This window comes from Ranitomeya imitator, chromosome 3, assembly GCF_032444005.1.
Source record: "Ranitomeya imitator isolate aRanImi1 chromosome 3, aRanImi1.pri, whole genome shotgun sequence".
In the NCBI taxonomy this organism is placed as follows: Eukaryota; Metazoa; Chordata; class Amphibia; order Anura; family Dendrobatidae; genus Ranitomeya; species Ranitomeya imitator.
The window spans coordinates 262,687-281,168 of NC_091284.1; the positions used below are offsets into that span (position 1 = coordinate 262,687).

The 18,482-nt window shown below is 48.3% G+C and overlaps 1 protein-coding gene across 1 annotated transcript; it reads right to left on the reverse strand.

The window, feature by feature from the left end:
* Positions 1–1,255: 1,255 nt before the first annotated feature.
* LOC138671500 (uncharacterized) lies at positions 1,256–18,226 on the reverse strand. Its single transcript, XM_069759676.1, has 5 exons — positions 18,190–18,226; positions 17,656–17,964; positions 2,221–2,535; positions 2,041–2,091; positions 1,256–1,539 (listed from the first exon to the last, which is right to left on the reverse strand). Exons 1-5 carry the CDS (start codon positions 18,224–18,226, stop codon positions 1,256–1,258), a joined length of 996 nt encoding a protein of 331 aa, XP_069615777.1.
* Between the last annotated feature and the right edge of the window lie 256 nt (positions 18,227–18,482).

An 18,482-nucleotide genomic window follows, 5' to 3' on the forward strand; every position in this document is an offset into this window, starting at 1 on the left:
AATTTTTTCGGGTTGCAAGGAAGGGTTCCTGCAGCTGTTTGAGAGGACAGGGAGCTTCTGACAATGATACTTCGATACTTCTTAGATTTGGGGGCTGCCTAAAACACAGTAGTGGGGGGTCTGGAAAAATGGATTGTAAGCAGGCATCTTTTTGTAGTAAAGGTTGTAATTTCCATGCAGCTCCCCTTAGCAGAAGCTCCCTGTCCACTCAAACAGTTGCAGGAACCCTTCCTTGCAACCAGAAAAAAATGTAAAACCTGTCCATTTCTAAAGACCACGGACAAGATAAAGATCTCCAATTTACATCAGGACTACCATATCCCAGGAACTTTCAGCTGCATCAGATCTAATGTGGTGTACCTAATTATTTGTACTAAATGTCCAACTGGGGGTCTGTATGTAGGGGAAAAAGGCAGGAACTGAGAAAAAGGATGAACTCTCATTACCATTCAATAAGAGAAAAAAGAATGGATCTACCTGTGGCAATACATTTTTGTCTCCCTGATCATAGCAATATGGACATGAAATTACTTGTATTAAAAGGTAACTTCAAATCTCAGAGAGACAGAAGAGTCTAGGAATATAAGCTGATGATGACCTTTGACACACTCAGTGCAAGAATGATTGTGTCGCATGGATTTATGTCTTTACATCAATTAAGGAATTTGCTCCTCAGACCGTGTGCATCAAAACAGAACCAGACCCCAATCAAAGGACAATAAAACATTCACACTCCTTATCTATGAACTGCTCCAATATTTATGGACATAACTGTTTATCACTCACATAATGGTAGTTCTGCTTCACGTCACCTGTCTTATCTATGGCATTCTTCTGTGCTGTGTTGTGCATAAATATGTGATTCTTCACAATTTCTATTAGTCTATGCCTCATGAAAGGACCGGAGTAGTCTCAAAAGCTTGCAATTTGCTACCATATTTTCAGTTAGCCATTAAAAGGCATCAACCACTGAGGACTTTCAATTCTAAATATTGTTCGATCCACTGGCTAACACAGTACCAAGACACAGGACCATAAACATTGATCAGTCCGTGCTCTCGCCATATTACCCCACGACAATAGACATCAATGAGTCCATGCTCTCTCCATATTACCCCAGGACCATAGACATCGATCAGTCCGTGCTATCTCCATATTATCACAGGACCATAGACATCAATGAGTCCGTGCTCGGTGCCGTTGTGCCCAGGAGATTTGACATTGAAGACTCGCTCTCCATTGAGGCCACCAAATCTCATTGAAGCTTCAGGGTGAAATGTTCCTCTTGTGTCTGCAGATTGTATGTCACCTCACATGTGATTGTGCAGTCTCTGTCCGTCTCTTGTGCAGTGAAGGTGACTGTGGAGGAGCTGCCAGATCCCACCGTCATGTTCTGGATCTCACCATCAATAGGAAACATCCCTTTACTCCAGGAGAATACAGAATCAGCCACGCAACATCCGTCCACATAGCATGTGAGAGTGACGTTCTCTCCCACCCGGGGACTCTCCGGCAGGCACTGGATGCCTCTCGTCTTCACTGTGGAAAGAAGATAATGGACAATAAACTGCTTCATGTCCTCATTATTGCACAATGTTATTATTGAGCCCACACCCTGAAAAGCAGAGACTCCCCAACAAGTATAAATCCTTCACACAAGATCTTCATCTTTTGACAGGTGTGTGACAGTCCTGCGAGAACTACATGTATGGCCTAAAACCACTTCCATCATTGGAGATTTCTATTGTGCGACCATCATGGTGCATTGTGTGGACTTTCCCTTTAATCATAGACCTGTGGTTTCTTTTCTGATTATCTCTTCATGTCTGTCTGAAAAAAGCCCCAGAAGTTGAGTAATAGGTGAACTCTATATTTTATGAAATTCTGCTGCTGTCCCTCACATAGGTCCAACAGATTGAGGATCTAAGCTTATGGCTTCTTCCTCTCCCGACTCCTATCTGTTCAGTGATTTCAGTGACTCTGATGGCGCCTTCCAACTGGTCGCGGCTATGTCATTGTGCCCAGATGCCCGTCACGTACCGGAGACTGGAAGTCTGGCAGGAGGATGTCGTTCGTGCTCAGAGGTCCTTCCTAAAAACAGAGCAATGTGAGAGAAGTGTTATTGTACCTGAGCAGAGTCAGTCGGTGGCTGTACAGAGACATTGTGAGTACACAGCGCTCTCCAGGACCTCATGTATGTCTCGCGAGGGAGTCTCGTACCTGACAGGCGCAGGGTGTACAGCTGCTCATACACTTTCTTAGTGACAGAATGTGTCGCCTCACAGCGGATGGACGTCAGATGGTCACTGTCCTGCGGAGTAAACTTCAGGCTGCTGGGACAACGACATAGAAAGTCCTTCCCAATCTCAGGATCTCTCGTGGTCACGACATCACTAGGAAATGGGATGAATTCTTTATACCATTTCACGCGAATGTCTGGTGTGAATCCAGATATCATTGTTGTAAATATAGCTTCCTTCCCGGCGACAAGTGTCTCCGGCAGCACCGTTATGTCTGAAAATGCCGGAGCTTTATCTGCAGAAGAAAGCAAGAAAGAGGGAAATTACTCAGATCCCTGTGCACCATGCAGAGCGGAGACCCCACAAGCTTCCTGGACCCATCTGGCTGCTGCCAGCTTCATACATCATTCGTTCACTCATTGTATAGGACATAATTCTCATACGCCTCATACTGTATTGTAATCTACTGCACCTCATGTATTGTCAGTAACATAGTTAGTAAGGCCGAAAAAAGTCATTTGTCCATCCAGTTCAGCCTATATTCCATCATAATAAATCCCCAGATCTACGTCCTTCTACAGAACCTAATAATTGTATGATACAATATTGTTCTGCTCCAGGAAAACATCCAGGCCTCTCTTGAACCCCTCGACTGAGTTCGCCATCACCTCCTCCTCAGGCAAGCAATTCCAGATTCTCACTGCTCTAACAGTAAAGAATCCTCTTCTATGTTGGTGGAAAAACCTTTTCTCCTCCAGACGCAAAGAATGCCCCCTTGTGCCCGTCACCTTCCTTGGTATAAACAGATCCTCAGCGAGATATTTGTATTGTCCCCTTATATACTTATACATGGTTATTAGATCGCCCCTCAGTCGTCTTTTTTCTAGACTAAATAATCCTAATTTCGCTAATCTATCTGGGTATTGTAGTTCTCCCATCCCCTTTATTAATTTTGTTGCCCTCCTTTGTACTCTCTCTAGTTCCATTATATCCTTCCTGAGCACCGGTGCCCAAAACTGGACACAGTACTGCATGTGCGGTCTAACTAGGGATTTGTACAGAGGCAGTATAATGCTCTCATCATGTGTATCCAGACCTCTTTTAATGCACCCCATGATCCTGTTTGCCTTGGCAGCTGCTGCCTGGCACTGGCTGCTCCAGGTAAGTTTATCATTAACTAGGATCCCCAAGTCCTTCTCCCTGTCAGATTTACCCAGTGGTTTCCCGTTCAGTGTGTAATGGTGATATTGGTTCCTCCTTCCCATGTGTATAACCTTACATTTATCATTGTTAAACCTCATCTGCCACCTTTCAGCCCAAGTTTCCAACTTATCCAGATCCATCTGTAGCAGAAAACTATCTTCTCTTGTATTAACTGCTTTACATAGTTTTGTATCATCTGCAAATATCGACATTTTACTGTGTAAACCTTCTACCAGATTATTAATGAATATGTTGAAGAGAACAGGTCCCAATACCGACCCCTGCGGTACCCCACTGGTCACAGCGACCCAGTTAGAGACTATACCATTTATAACCACCCTCTGCTTTCTATCACTAAGCCAGTTACTAACCCATTTACACACATTTTCCCCAGACCAAGCATTCTCATTTTGTGTACCAACCTCTTATGCGGCACGGTAGAGGTGTACTTTGGAGGGTGGCAAGGTGCCCAGCACTGCCCTGTGGACAGCCTTTTATCTATAGTGTGGTGGGAGCTGATGGATTGCTCCTTGACACTTAAAGGTTAAATGTATTTGATACTCATGTATGTGGTGTTTGGAGTAACTAGTTAGAGATAGCACCTCTGATGGAGGGCTTGCCGTGTCCTTTCTGTACAGCTCTTCCATCTTTGGTCCTCCTCTGATGCCCACTTCTCACCTGTACCCCCTGTGATTTTTAAGGGTTTGCCTATCCTGCATGCGAAGACTGGATATAGCATACTGTGCTTAAGAAACCATTCAAGATTCAACGGACAGACATTAAATTCCCAGTACAGCGTTGTGGAGCTCTGAGAGGGCACAGAGAAGCACATCTAGGATACTGTTGGCCATCCACTGCACCCTGACCTATCTCCAGTTGTCTCGCCTAGTTCTTGCCACTGGGGCACAATAGGTACGGGCAAGAGAGTGAGGTTGACGATCTGCGCAACTCTTCCTCACTTAAATCCAAGTCAAGCGCAAGTCGTGACTTCAACCACTGCGTGTCTAAAATCCTGTGGCAATGGGACAGTGGCAAAGAAGCAGGTGTGGAGTCACTGGAAGCTGTAGTCACGAACCTGCACGCAGGTGGCCCAGGCCATATGGTCGCTCCCCACTGGACCGAAGCAGCAGTGGAGTTTGGCAGCCTCCTGGGTGTCTGAGCAGTCCTCTTTAGGATCACTCTGCTCACCTCTATCGAGGACGGGGCTAGAAAAAGTGCTTTAAACATAGTCTGCTTCATTTCATCTGGCCAGCCTACCAGTAGACACGCAATAAAGAAAAAGAAAACGATTGTACTCAACCTTGGTACATGGAATGTGAAAACTCTGCTGGATAATACTAAGGCAGACAGACCAGAGAGAAGAACGGCATTGGCTGCTCGGGAGCTAGCTCGTAACAACGTTGATATAGCAGCTCTCAGCGAAACACGCCTGGCAGACAAGGGTCAATTGACAGAGCATATTGGTGGATATACATTTTTCTGGAGTGGTCGAGGCAGCACTGAAAAACGAGAAGCAGGAGTGGGATTTGCTATCAAAACTCATCTTGTTCGTAAACTTACCAGGCTTCCGGAGGGCATCAACGACCGTCTGATGACATTTCAGCTTCCACTTACAAACAAGAAACATGCAACTTTGATCAGTGCCTATGCCCCCACTATGACTAACCCGGATGACATTAAAGATAAGTTCTATGATGAACTTGACAAACATGTTTCAGCGATCCCACAGGCAGACAAGCTCATCATACTTGGAGACTTTAATGGCAGAGTGGGAACAGGCCGTCAAAACCGGGAAGGGGTCATTGGGAAACACGGCACTGGCAAGTGTAACAGTAATTGCCTGCTGCTCCTCAAGATGTGTGACACACATGACCTTGTCATCACCAACACCCTATTCCGTTTACCTACACGCAAGAAGACATTGCAGCGCCCCAGAGTCCTGGTCGTTGCAGTAATGTCGCTCTGCCACTAAGGGGAGTGATGTTATGTCTGATTGCACTAAAGGAGTTCACCTGACCAGGTATCACAGTCACACATCACACTTCACACTCCGGCCACCAGGGGGAGCAAAAGGCACTATGTACTAGGCCACTCCTCACACTCTGGTAAAACTGGGGGTTGGACAGGTAGTTAAGGAGAAGTAGCCTGGGAGAGCTCCAGGGAGGACCTGTCAGGGGTGGGTTCCTGGCAGGTACCTGAGAGAAAGGACAGATCGTACGGAGCCACGCCTGCACTACCTTGCGGCGGCATCCCAAGAAAGGACACTAAGCATAGTATATTGTGGAGAGGTGAGCAGCGAGATCGTAGCACAAAGGAGATAGAGCCAGTAGGAGCCATGCCCGAGATCGGCAACATCGAGGAAGTAACAGGCTTCAAGCATTACTTCAGACAGCGGCAGGACAGTTAACTACAGGTCGGCTGTCCGACATAAATCACCTAAGCGGACATAGGAGGCAATCGTGGGAGAGGGGCGTCTCTAGGGTCCCAGAATAACTCCAGGCCTACCTGTCATATGGGTGCGTCCCAGCCACATCATCTGGGGGACGGAGAGAGAAAGAACAGATACGAAAGTTGTGAGAACTGTTGTGAATTCTGCTTCTGGGCTCCCTCAGGTGGTTGCAAGTGGTAATGCAGTTGTGCCTGGGCTGCAGTCCTGGACAGGTGTATCTGCTAATTGCAATTCTGACTGGGGTATTTAGGTTTGCTGGACTCATTAGTCCTTGTCAGTTGTCAATGTTCCTTGTGAAGTGTTGGATACCTGTTTGGCTTCTCCTGCTTGCTGCCAATTCAGCAAAGATAAGTGTCTGTTTCTTTTTCCATGGCACACAAGCTGTGTGCTTGTTTTTTTATTGCATTCTTGCTCTGAGTGTATTTTTCTCTGGAGTTGCAGATATACGCCCCACGTCTTTAGTTGGATGGTGGGATTTTTGTATGTTCTGCTGTGGATATTTTTGGAAGGGTTTTAATACTGACCGCACAGTACTCTGTCCTATCCTTTCCTATTTTAGCTAGAGCGGCCTCCTGTGCTAAATCCTGTTTTCTGCCTGTGTGCGTCTTTTCCTCTCCTACTCACAGCCAATATTTGTGGGGGGCTGCCTATAATTTGGGGTTCTGCTCTGAGGCAAGATAGTTTTCCTATTTCCATCTTTAGGGGTATTTAGTCCTCCGGCTGTGACGAGGTGTCTAGGTTTTGTTAGGTACATCCCACGGCTACTTCTAGTTGCGGTGTTAAGATCAGGATTTGTGGTCAGTATAGTTACCACTTACTCCAGTGTAGGTTCTCATGTTGCTCCAAGGTCACCGGATCATAACAGAGAACTATCCCGTGGTGCTCAGCAGGGAAGGACTACAACACACAGGCGCTAGTAGGTAGGCACTGATTTCCACCTGCAAAGGGAACTCTGGATGTGCCTTCGGACCGGCCGGTCTCAGCCAGCCCTGTTAGCAGTGCTCTGGATTGCGGATCCCGAAACCTTCAGTAAAAAGGTAAAGAGACTGCAACCTTGTGTCCTCGTTATTCCTCGTATCTTGCACCACGCACCAGCACCTCTCATTGGACGCCCCTTAGCAGGGTCACGGACCGGGTCTAGCCACCGTGACAACCCCAGGACTGAGACAGAGAAGGCCCGGTACCGAGTACCCCGCGGCCCTGCGTCTGGGGGCGCTCCAACATCATGGATGCATCCAAGCTCGAGGCATTGGAATCTCATTGATTGCATCATTGCCAGAAAAAGGGATGAGATGGACTTTAGAGTGACAAAGGCCATGTGTGGTGCAGACTGCTGGACTGACCATCGCCTCATTGTGTCTAAGTGCAGGCTCCACATCCTGCCTGCAAGGAGACCCCAAGGGCACAAAACTATAAAGAGGCTAAATGTCTATAAGCTGCAAAATAAAAGAATTACAGGGGAATTTGCCAATGACCTTGATGGCAGACTGTTATATATACACTGCAGGCAGAGGAGACCGGCGTTGAGGAACAGTCGACAATTCTGAGAGTTGTTGTTTACAATACTGCCCTGGAGCATCACGGATCAGTAGCCAGAAATATCCAAGACTGGTTCGATGAAAATGATGAGGAAATAAAGACACTCCTACAAGAGAAACATCAGCGGTACAAGGTGTATCAAAATAACCCCACGTCCCTAGCTAAGAAAGATGCCTTTATCAACGTAAAAAGAAAGGTACAGGTCAAGCTACGCGAGATGCAGGATAACTGGTTTAGCAAGAAGGCTAGTGAAATTCAGGGCGATGCAGGTACCCATGACCAGAAACGCTTCTACGATGCGCTCAAAGCTGTATATGGACCCCAGTCATCAAGCTCTTCATCTCTGCTTAAGGCAGATGGAACTAAGCTGCTGACAGAAAAGAAACAAATTCTGGAACGGTGGGCTAAGCACTTTAATAATATTCTCAATTGCCCTGCCAAAATCAATGATGAGGCTATTGCTCGCCTGCCCCAGGTAGAAATCAACAAGGAGCTTGATGTTCTTCCAAGTGGAGATGAAGTCAGGAAAGCAGTAAAACAACTTTCTTGTGGAAAGGTATATAAAGCTGAGGTATATAAAGCTGGTGGCCCAGAAAGGCCGTACTGGGCCTCTGGCCCTTGGGGGAGGCCGCCATGATAGGGTGACGTGGGACAATAGGGAGCTCATAGGAAGTTGGGGGGTTATAGGGTTAACAGAAGCTAAGGGGAGGGACGGAGTTTTTTGAATTTGAAAAAGGAAGGAGGGGTCGGAGACAGGGCAGGGGGGGCGGCTATATAAAAGGGGGTGGCCACGTGGAGGGGGCAACCATTTGGGTACTCACCAGCCACAGAAGAGAAGCTCCTTGTACCCAAGCGATGGATGTTGAGGCCTTGCTTCAGCAGCTCCGGGTGGAAGCAGCCGCCCAAGGAACAGATTGGCTGCAGGCTTCAGTGAATAGCCTGCTTCAGGGGTCGGTAGCCGGAGCCTCCATCGCCCCTCCAACAGGACTCCGGCCGCGGAGGTCCCGTCCTCCGGCGCGCCTTAGCCCTGAGGCTACCCCCCGGGTCCGGCACCGCATACGGAGCCCCTCCAGGGACCCTCCAGCCAGGGCCGGTGGACGCGTTCCCCCTGCTCCCCGCCCGCAGGCTGGGAGGAATCCATCTCACAGGCGGGACCTACAACAGGGGCCGGGTTCCCCCCCCCCGCGGCACAGAGGCGACGGAGTTCCGGACCAGGAGCGGCGGGTGTCGGCGTCCCTGCAGGCCCCGCTCGGCGTGGAGGAGCACGAGGAGCCAGGGGGCGGGCCCCTGTGCGGCGACAACCCAGCGGCCGGCAGCCGGCCGGCCTGTCTTCTGGCACGCCGGATGGAGCGGCGCATCGCCGATCTTCAGCCCAGGGGGCGACTCCGGTGAGCAGCGGGCAGCGTCCGGCTGCCTCGGTCGACAGCGCTGCAGCGTCGCCACCCACCCGGGACTTCTTTCAAGATGGCGCCGCTGCAGGAAGTGTGGCGCCGCATGCCACAGGTCTCCGGCAAGATGGCACCGGAGCTGGGAGTCCGGCGCCTGCGCACCAGCATCGAGGACTTCATCAAGATGGTGGCGCCCTGTGGAGACCTCCCCAAGATGGCGGCGCCCTGCAGATCACGGCGGCAGCTCCGAGGGGCCCTGCAATTCTTGCCGGTTCGCCTGCTTCTGGCGGTGGGCAGCCGGTGAGGCAGGTTGACCCGGGAGCTGCGGAGCCACCAGCAGACAGAGCCAGCATGGGACCAGCGCTCATCCGTCAGGACCCAGGACCTTCGGCTGCTGGGTTCACAGCGCCCAGGCAGCCAGGGGAGAGCCGGCAACTTTCTAATTTTAACCCCTTCGTAGCTTCCAGTGAGAATAGGGAACGGGAGTCATTTATGGGGGAGGCTAGCGGGGGGATGGGCCTAATATTGCATGGCCTTAGAGACTTAGCGAGAATATGGTACGGGGGTCCTCAAGGGGGGGGGGTCACCTTCAGCGGCGTGGTTAGGAATCGCGGAAGGGCCAGCGGGGATAGGCGGGTTAACAAGGTCTGAGGTAGTGTCGCAGTGTGGGGGCCAGGGGACAACGGTCTCAGCTGCGTCAGGGGGGGTGGCAGTGAAGCAGGAAGGGGGACGGGGTCAGCCGACGCGGGAGGCCATAATGAGGGGGCTAGCAAAGATAAGGAGAATGAGGACACGGTGCGTCTGGATGATTCCGCTAGGAGCGAAGTATACGTTTGCTTTGAGGGACCGCTGGGGTCTCACTTGAGGGAGGAGGTGAAGGAAAAGATCTGGAAGGGGGATTACGTAGATATTTTTTCATTATTACCGTTGGAAAGATTTAATCTGGATAGGTTAAGAAGGGACGATTCCAAAAAAGATGACGAGGAGAGGAGGAGGTACCGTCTGATCCCTCGTTCATTCTCCAATTGGTTGCAGGCGTTTGCTATATTAGCGAGTGTGATAGGCGAAAAGGCACCTGAAAATTGTTCGGGACTTTTTTGCTATATGGACGCAATTGGGGAGGCTTACAGGGTATATGGCGGTTTGGGATGGTTAAGGTACGACGAGCAGTTCAGGCAGCGCAAAGCGGTACGTCCAGGTATACATTGGGATCATAACGATATAGCGTTGTGGATGAGAGTTATGGCACCGGTTAGAGCGAATCAGAGAACCCAGCCATTTCAAGGGGGCGCCGGGAATTCAGGACAGTCAGGACACTCGGTCGCAATGCAGAAGGGACTGTGTTTCTCCTTTAATGAGGGGACATGTAGGTTTGGGAGCAAGTGTAAGTTCAAGCACGAATGCTCAAGTTGTGGGGGCACACACGGGGCGGCTAGATGTTTTAGAGGGGGAAAAACGAGAGGGGGAGACGGTGCTGAAAAAAGGGGAGACGCCGGTGCGGCTGGACGCGATGGAAGCGTATCTAAATAGATACCCAGATGTAGCAGCAGCATCACTTTTGAGAGAAGGTTTTGGTCATGGTTTTAAAATTCCGTTTATTGCGCATGATGTTTGCTTGTCTAGAAAGAATTTAAAATCGGCATTGCAGTTTCCTAGTGTTGTTTCTGAAAAATTAAAAAAAGAGGTGGATCTGGGTAGGATGGCCGGACCTTTTCCAGCGGCTCCAATCAATAATTTGAGGGTGTCACCGCTGGGAGTGGTTCCGAAGAAGGAGCCTAACAAACTTAGGCTTATTCATCATTTATCCTTCCCAAAAGGTCTGTCAGTAAACGACGGTATTGATCCTCAACTGTGTGCAGTTTCTTACATGTCTTTCGATGCAGCGATTAATCTGATACGGTTGTGTGGTAGGGGTGCTGTGATGGCGAAAACGGATATCGAGGTGGCGTTTCGCCTGTTACCAGTGCACCCGGAGAGCATGCACCTGTTAGGCTGTTTTTGGGATGGAGGTTTTTTCATTCATCGTTGTCTTCCCATGGGCTGTTCGCTATCATGCGCCTATTTTGAAACGTTTAGTACATTCTTGGAATGGGTTGTTAAGGATGTATCTGGTTTGAATTCTTCTTTGCATTATCTTGACGATTTCTTGTTTGTAGGCCCGCCACAGTCCGCGGCTTGCTCGATTCTACTGCACACAATGGAGAGGGTAGCAAAAGGTTTCGGAGTTCCATTAGCGGCTGATAAAACGGTTGGGCCGGTGACGACACTAAGTTTTCTAGGCATAGAAATTGATACCGTTGCAATGGAATGTAGATTGCCTGGTGACAAATTAGTTGCTTTTCGGGAAGAAGTTAGAAAAGCAAGTATCCAGCGCAAGATAACGCTGCACGATTTGCAATCTTTATTGGGCAAGCTGAACTTTGCTTGCAGAATGATGCCGATGGGCCGCGCATTTTGTCGCCGTCTATCTTTGGCGACGGTGGGGGTAAATTCTCCCCTGCATTTCATCAGACTGACTAAGGAGTTGAAACAGGATTTGAGGGTGTGGGCTCTTTTCCTGGAAGAATACAATGGCCAAACCATTTGGATTCAAATAGTTGAAAACGCAGTAGATCTAGGTTTTAGCATTAACGTGATTGAAAAGCGTGGTTTCAATTTGCTGTATCGCGGTCAGGTGTTGGTGGCGGAGTGGCCACTCAATTGGCGCGAACGAGGTTTATTACAAAACCGGGTCCTACTACAGTTATTTCGAGTTGTGGCGTTGTCAGTGTGGGGCGAGTCAGTGATGAATAAAAAGATCTGTTTTTCTTGCGAAAATGTGACTGTCGTGGAAGCCATCAATACGCTGTCTGCAGCGTCTCAAGAAGTAGTTAGGGTACTGCAGCACTTGGTTTTCTTGGGGCTAAAGCTTAACTTGTGGATTGTAGCGGATTGCAAGGCAATTGAGCTTACTCATGCTGATGATGTCCTTTTCCATTCACAGTGGCATCAGTCTCAAGGGCCGAGGCCCTACTTGGACTCAGCGTGCCGGGAATGTCCAGTGGAGCTGTGGAACCTGCTATTTGCTAGATCACTGTCAGAAAGGTCTTGGCTGCAGTACGAGCAGGCCTGGAGTACATGGGAAAGTTGGAAGGTGTCTTACGGGTCCGGTATGGACGACGAGAGCAAGCTGTTGTTGCTAGTAGGTCATGTGAATCGGGTTGGTCGGTGTCCAAAGTGAGTAAGTTTCTAGCTGGTTTAGCATTTGGTTTCAAGGCTAGAGGTTTAAAGGATGAGACGAAATCATTTATGGTAAAGCAAGTGGTAAAGGGTTTGAAAAAAGGGCAGAAGTCGTTCGATGGTAGACGACCGGTCTCCTTTGAGGTGCTGTTAACAATCGGAAGGCAATTACGAGTGGTTTGTTTTTCGGATTGGGAGGTAATTTTATTCCAAGCGGCTTTTGCGTTGGCGTTTTTTGGGGCATTTCGCTTGGGGAGTTGGTTAGCCCTTCAAGATATAAGGGAGGGGGATTACGGAGAGAAGACGTGGATGTTACGTCTGACAAGGTGGTGGTGTTTATTAGGTCGTCAAAAACGGACGTAACTGGCAAAGGGTGCAAATTAGGCTACGTTCACACTAGCGTTGTGCGCCGCTGCGTCGGCGACGCGACACACAATGCACCGAAAAACGCGTGCAAACGTTTTTCGACGCGTGCGTCGTTTTTGACGAAAATCGGACGCAAGAAAAATGCAACTTGTTGCGTTTTCTTGGTCCGACGCTAGCGTAAAAAAAGACGCACGTGTCGGAAAACGCAACAAGCAAAAACGCATGCGTCCCCCATGTTAAACATAGGGGCGCATGACGCGTGCGTCGCCGCTGCGTCGCCCGACGCTAGCACGACGCACACTAGCCAAACGCTAGTGTGAACGTAGCCTTAGTGTTATTTCAAGTTCCAAATTGTCCATTGTGCCCGGTAATCTGCGTGGATAGGTTGATGAGAAGAGGGGGTGTATTATCCGACCCACTGTTGGTTCATGCAGATGGTTCGTTCTTGTCGCGCTACCAATTTGTTTCAGTTTTTCGGAAGTGTTTGGAGACAGGGGGGATTTCGCCAGCGAAGTATAGCGGCCATTCATTCCGGATAGGGGCTGCAACGGAAGCAGCCAGGAGAGGGTTGGGGGATGAAGTGGTTAAAAGAATTGGGCGGTGGGAATCAGAAAGGTTCCGGTCTTATGTTCGCCCGGATCTGGTTTAATTTTTACATGGTCACGTATTCGATGGGTTTTCTCGAAATGATCGGTGTTAATGTTTATTCTCTTACAGAACACGATAGAAGGCTGGTGTGGATAATGGGACACTCGTTCGTGTTCTGGGCTGCGGAGAGGGCAGCGGTTCGCCCGGATGGCCGCCAATTGGGTTTTTCGCAGGACGTCGCAACGCTGAGATGGATCGGGAAAAGGGGAATGACTTGGAGTCAATTTTTACTGGAATTCCATCGTTTCGTGCGTTGGGACCAGGTCCCACAAATTTTAGTTATTCACCTAGGGGGTAATGACTTGGGGAAGAGGCCATGCAGGGAACTTATAAAAGATATTAAGTTCGACGTATTGAGGTTATGGGCGATGTTTCCAAAGGTCTTGGTGGTTTGGTCGGACATCGTACCGCGGAAGGTTTGGCGGGGTGCTAGGTCACCAGAAGGGGTGAACAGGGCAAGGATTAAGGTGAACAAAGCAAAGGCAGATGCCAAATGGGACCTAGTACAGCCAGACAATTTCTATTTACTATCTATCTTTGAGAACTTACACAAAGAACTTCAGAGAAAATAATATATTCATTGGTGGAGAGGCCATGGTGCAGTCAAAAACAAGTAATTTTAATATCAACCTGACAGGTTGGTCTAGAAATCTGACCTCCAAGTTAACTCTATATATTATGCCTGTACACATAGAACATTGTTCACAGACTGAGGGACAGCCAAGCTGATGTGTTCCATTCCATATTCGTCCCCCCCTCAAGGAGCAGAAAGCAGACTACAAAGTTAGATATTTCTGTAAGTTTTCTCCCGTTTATTTTTATAACTGATTTGAAAATATGTCTAAGTAAGCACTGAGTTGAACCTTGTAGAACTTGTGCACTCCTCGCAAGATTACCAATTCTTTAGTACAGGGAATAATTGCTTAAACCATGCACTAATGCTCTAATAGAAATAATTCTATCCCACCGCTGCCACCAATTTGTCACGTACCCGCTCCTCGGCACGTGACTTGGAGTTGCGCCTGCAAGTGATAATCTATCTCCTCTCTCTCAGTCCAGCATTCAACCTCTGTCCTATGCTGTAAAGGGAGCATAAATCACACCCCGACACAGTCCACACACCCCGCTTATACACGCTGCCACCAATCACCGAAGACACAGGCGATGAGTTCCGGAAATATTACTACTACTGTCTGCCAATCAAAAGGCTATGGATTCTTTTAGAGCATACAAGGTTCAAACTTATTAAAGTTTTAAGCTTTCAGAGAAAAGGTACAGTGCTTACAATAAAAATGGTATAAAAATATGGGAATAAAAAGTGACAAACAAATATGCAAAACAGTTATAAAAAAAACGGGAGAAAACTTACAAAAGTATCTAACTTTGTAGTCTGCTTTCTGCTCCCTGAGGGGGGGACAAATATGGAATGGAACACATCAGCTTGGCTGTCCCTCAGTCTGTGAACAACGTTTTATGTGTACAGGCCTAATTTATAGAGTTAACTTGGAGGTCAGATTTCTAGACCAGCCTCTCAGGTTGATATTGCTTGTTTTTGACTGGACCATGGCCACTCCACCAATGAATATATTATTTTCTCTGAAGTTCTTTGTGTAAGTTCTCAAAGATAGATGGTAAATAGAAATTGTCTGGCTGTACTAGGTCCCATTTGGCATCTGCCTTTGCGGCCTCTGAGGTGTTAAATGTTTCCAATTCTGTCTTTCCAGGAAGGCCCCCCCTGTGGTCTGAGAGCAGGAAAACTACCTTTTCTCAGGATAACACATATTATTACCTTGGTGAGACCTGCAGCTTTCAGGACAGATGTTAAATTACTGCTAGTCACACATTCATACCTATACGTATATTACAACAGGGGACCCCCCAAAAAATGACCTGGGTCCCCCTATAATTAATAACCTGCAAAGACTATGCAGACAGCTGCGGGCTGATATTAATAGTGCAGCGCCCCAGAGTCCTGGTTTGTTGCAGTAATGTTGTTCTTCCACCAGGGGGAGTGATGTTACGTCTGAAGGCAATGAAGGAGATCTGCTGTCCAGGTATCACAGCCACACACACACTTTACACGCCAGTCCACCAGGGGGTGCTAAGGGTTCTATCTATTAGGCCACGCCTCACATAGGGTAAAACTGGAGGGTTGGTTAGGAAGTTAGTCAGTATCAGAAGGAGGAGAGGAGAGTTCCTGGCTGGGGACCGACGAGGAAAGGTCTCCCGGTCGAGCTGGCTGGGGTGATCCCTGGTCAGATCCAGACTGAAGTCTGAGTAGGAAGGAAAGAAGGACACGGAGCTGCGCCTGCAACCCATGCGGCAGCATCCTAAGAAAGGACAAGAAAGGAATAGTGCTGTAGTGAGTGAGAAAAGAAGTCATAGCAACAGGAGTGAAACATCAGTGAAAGACCAGCTAGAAGCAGGCTGCCTCCATCTGAAGCGCAGATCCGGTGGCCAGAATACCGAGGGAGTAAAGAACTCTATGCCGTTACTTCAGATACTGGCAGGGCAGTTGATTCCAAGTTGGCTGTCCGACCTTTATACTTAAGAAGACACAGTGGCAACTTGTGGGGATTGGGCATCTCTAGGGTCCCTATAAACAAGCCTCAGGCCATCAGTCACACGGGTTTTGTCCTATCCGTACCATCTGGGGGACAGAGAGAGAGAAGTAACAACAGTGAGGACCTTATGGTAGCTTATGCAAGTAGGGACCTACTACGCTACTGTGCACAAGGGGAAGGCTATTGAATTCCTCCTGGACAAGGGGACTCTGGATTTGCCTTCAGACCGGCCAGACTCTGCCTACCCTGTGGTCCCTACTCTGGACTGTGGATGCTGAACCTTCAGTAAAAGGTAAAGAGACTGCAACCCTGTGTCCTCGTTATTCACTGCGCCTTGCACCATCCACCACCTACACTCTGGGAAGCCCTGGGGACATACTTCACCTGTAGGAAGGTATAGCATCTAGCTGCCATAACATCACCCCAGCGGACCACTAAACAGCATTGGTCACCATGACCGAATACCAAAGGTGGCGTCACGAACACTATCTCTATAAACTGTCCACCTTATATTGGACGCCCCTCAAAGGGCCACGGACCGGGTCAGGCCACCGTGACATCCCATTCCCCGAACCGAGGGACCCGGTACCGAGTGCCCCATTGCCCTTACCCTGGGGGCGATCTAATAGCCTAGGAAGGGACCATGGATATTGGCATCCTCCCCCGCTAAAAACATCAGCACTCAGCCACCCCAGAAAAGGTGCATCTGTAAGATGCGCTGATTCCAGCACTTAGCCTCTTCCCACTTGCCCTGTAGCGATGGCAAGTGGGGTAATAGTTTGGGGGTTAATGTCACCTTTGTATTGTAAGGTGACATCAAGCCCGTCTTAGTAATGGAGAGGTGTCAAGAAGACACCTATCCATTACTAATCCTATAGTTGTTACAGGTTAAATAAAGAGACAGCTAGAATAAAGTATTTTAATTAAATAAAACACTACACAGTTTCCCATCTTTATTGTACTCCTAATTCCTGTGACACCCTCAATCTCCTGTAATAAACATAAAATAAAAAAGCAACAATATACCATACCTGTCCGTCACTGTGTCCTACGCCGTAATCCATATCTGGGGAATATACAGTTTACAACCAGGACCGTGCCAAGATGCGACCGCCCCAGCTGTAAACCACTGATGAATGAATGAGATGCTGGGAGCGCAGCTTCAGTGACTGACGCTGACGTCACTGAAGCTGCGCTCCCTCACAGCCTGGCCCGCACTGAACTCTGGAGCGTGGGAAAATTAACTGGTAATCGCAATGCACTCGGATGTAAATCGGATGCTAGGTGTGAAAATCACATTGTACTGACATGACACTCGCTTGGCACTCGTCCGTTTTTTCATCCCAGATTACGGGTATGAGTCCTTACAACTATTCTCTGTATTTATATAAAACGTTACCTGCTGTAAGCATAGCAATCGCTCCTGATGTCGATGTCCAGGCACCTTTTACTCTACCTAAGATGTGCATACAGTAGTTTAAGACCCTCCCTTGCAGATTGGTGAAGTGGTGCTTATGACAAGATCTTAGACACAGTATGGGGAGAGGAGAGTGGATCCTGGCAGCACCAGCCACATTAGAGACCACCATGTTCACTGCGTTCCCAGCCAATGTTTAGGCCACGTTCCCATGATGAGTTTGTGGTGAGTTTTTTATGCTGTGTATTTTCAAAAAAATCAGGTAACCTATTTTACTTAATAGGTGTAAAAAATCTGCAACAACAAAAGCTCATTGTGAGAACATAGCCTTAAGGGAATTTTTCTGAACAAACTGTCCTGTGTGTGCACTTGAGGAATGACAACATTTCTGGACATTATGTGACTGGTCTTTTCTGGACAAAATAATGTAGTTACTAAGTTAAATGTTTGTTAAACTGCAGGTCACCATAAGTTTCCTCTGCTTGTCCACCTTTACACCTCTGGGACTGCTATCTGATACCACACACAGGCTCAGCGCGGGCGTGGCACCCTTTACAGTTGGGAAGGTGTAATGTCCATTGTTCTATCATGTATTAGATTCCATCTCTGAGCGATTTCTTACCTGGGAGCGGTAGGTAATGGCTCTTCTTCAGGGTCACGCTCTGGTAGGTCACGGAGCAGCTGTAGACTTTGCCGTAGTCCAGAGCTGTGGCCGTTATCTGGAGGGAGCAGGATATTGACCCGTCCATCTCGGTGATTTGCTTCTGGATTCCTGCTCTCTTCTCCAGAGGTTTCTCACCCTTCAGCCATGTCACCGTTATGTGTTGAGGATGAGAGTTGGTCACCTGGCAGCGCAAAGTCACAGGCTGTCCATAGCGGGGGACACTGGGTTCGCTGAGGAGGTCACCAAGGACGGGGAGCCCTGAGGATGCTGAGGAAACACGTTATGTCATAATGGGACAACTGCATGAAACATCGAGGAGTGTTATATAAGGGCCGTTGATTCCTCTGGACAGAACATTGGAGGTTACAGATTAATGAGTGATAACGTGGAGAATCGGTGGAGAAAGGTGGACCTCGATGTAACTAGGAGTGTTCCCTGAATGTTACATGGCTGCTGCTCCTCACCCTGCCTGAACACATGGCCCATTCTTACTGACTGACAAGATGATGGGCTCCAGTGAGACGGACATTCTCCTCATGAGAAACAAGAGTGGTAACAGAGGTTAGGATGGCTTGTCGGAGGGCAGTGACAGAGGGCACACAGAGATGGCTAACCGGCAGCGCCGTATCCAGCTCTATTGTGCTACTTTTTTTTTTTTGTATCTGCCTAACTATTTTTCAAATAAAAGTGATCCCCACACCCTGCCTTCATTGTATGTAAAACACATTCAATTTTGAATCTTCAGTAACATAGTAACATAGTAACATAGTTAGTAAGGCCGAAAA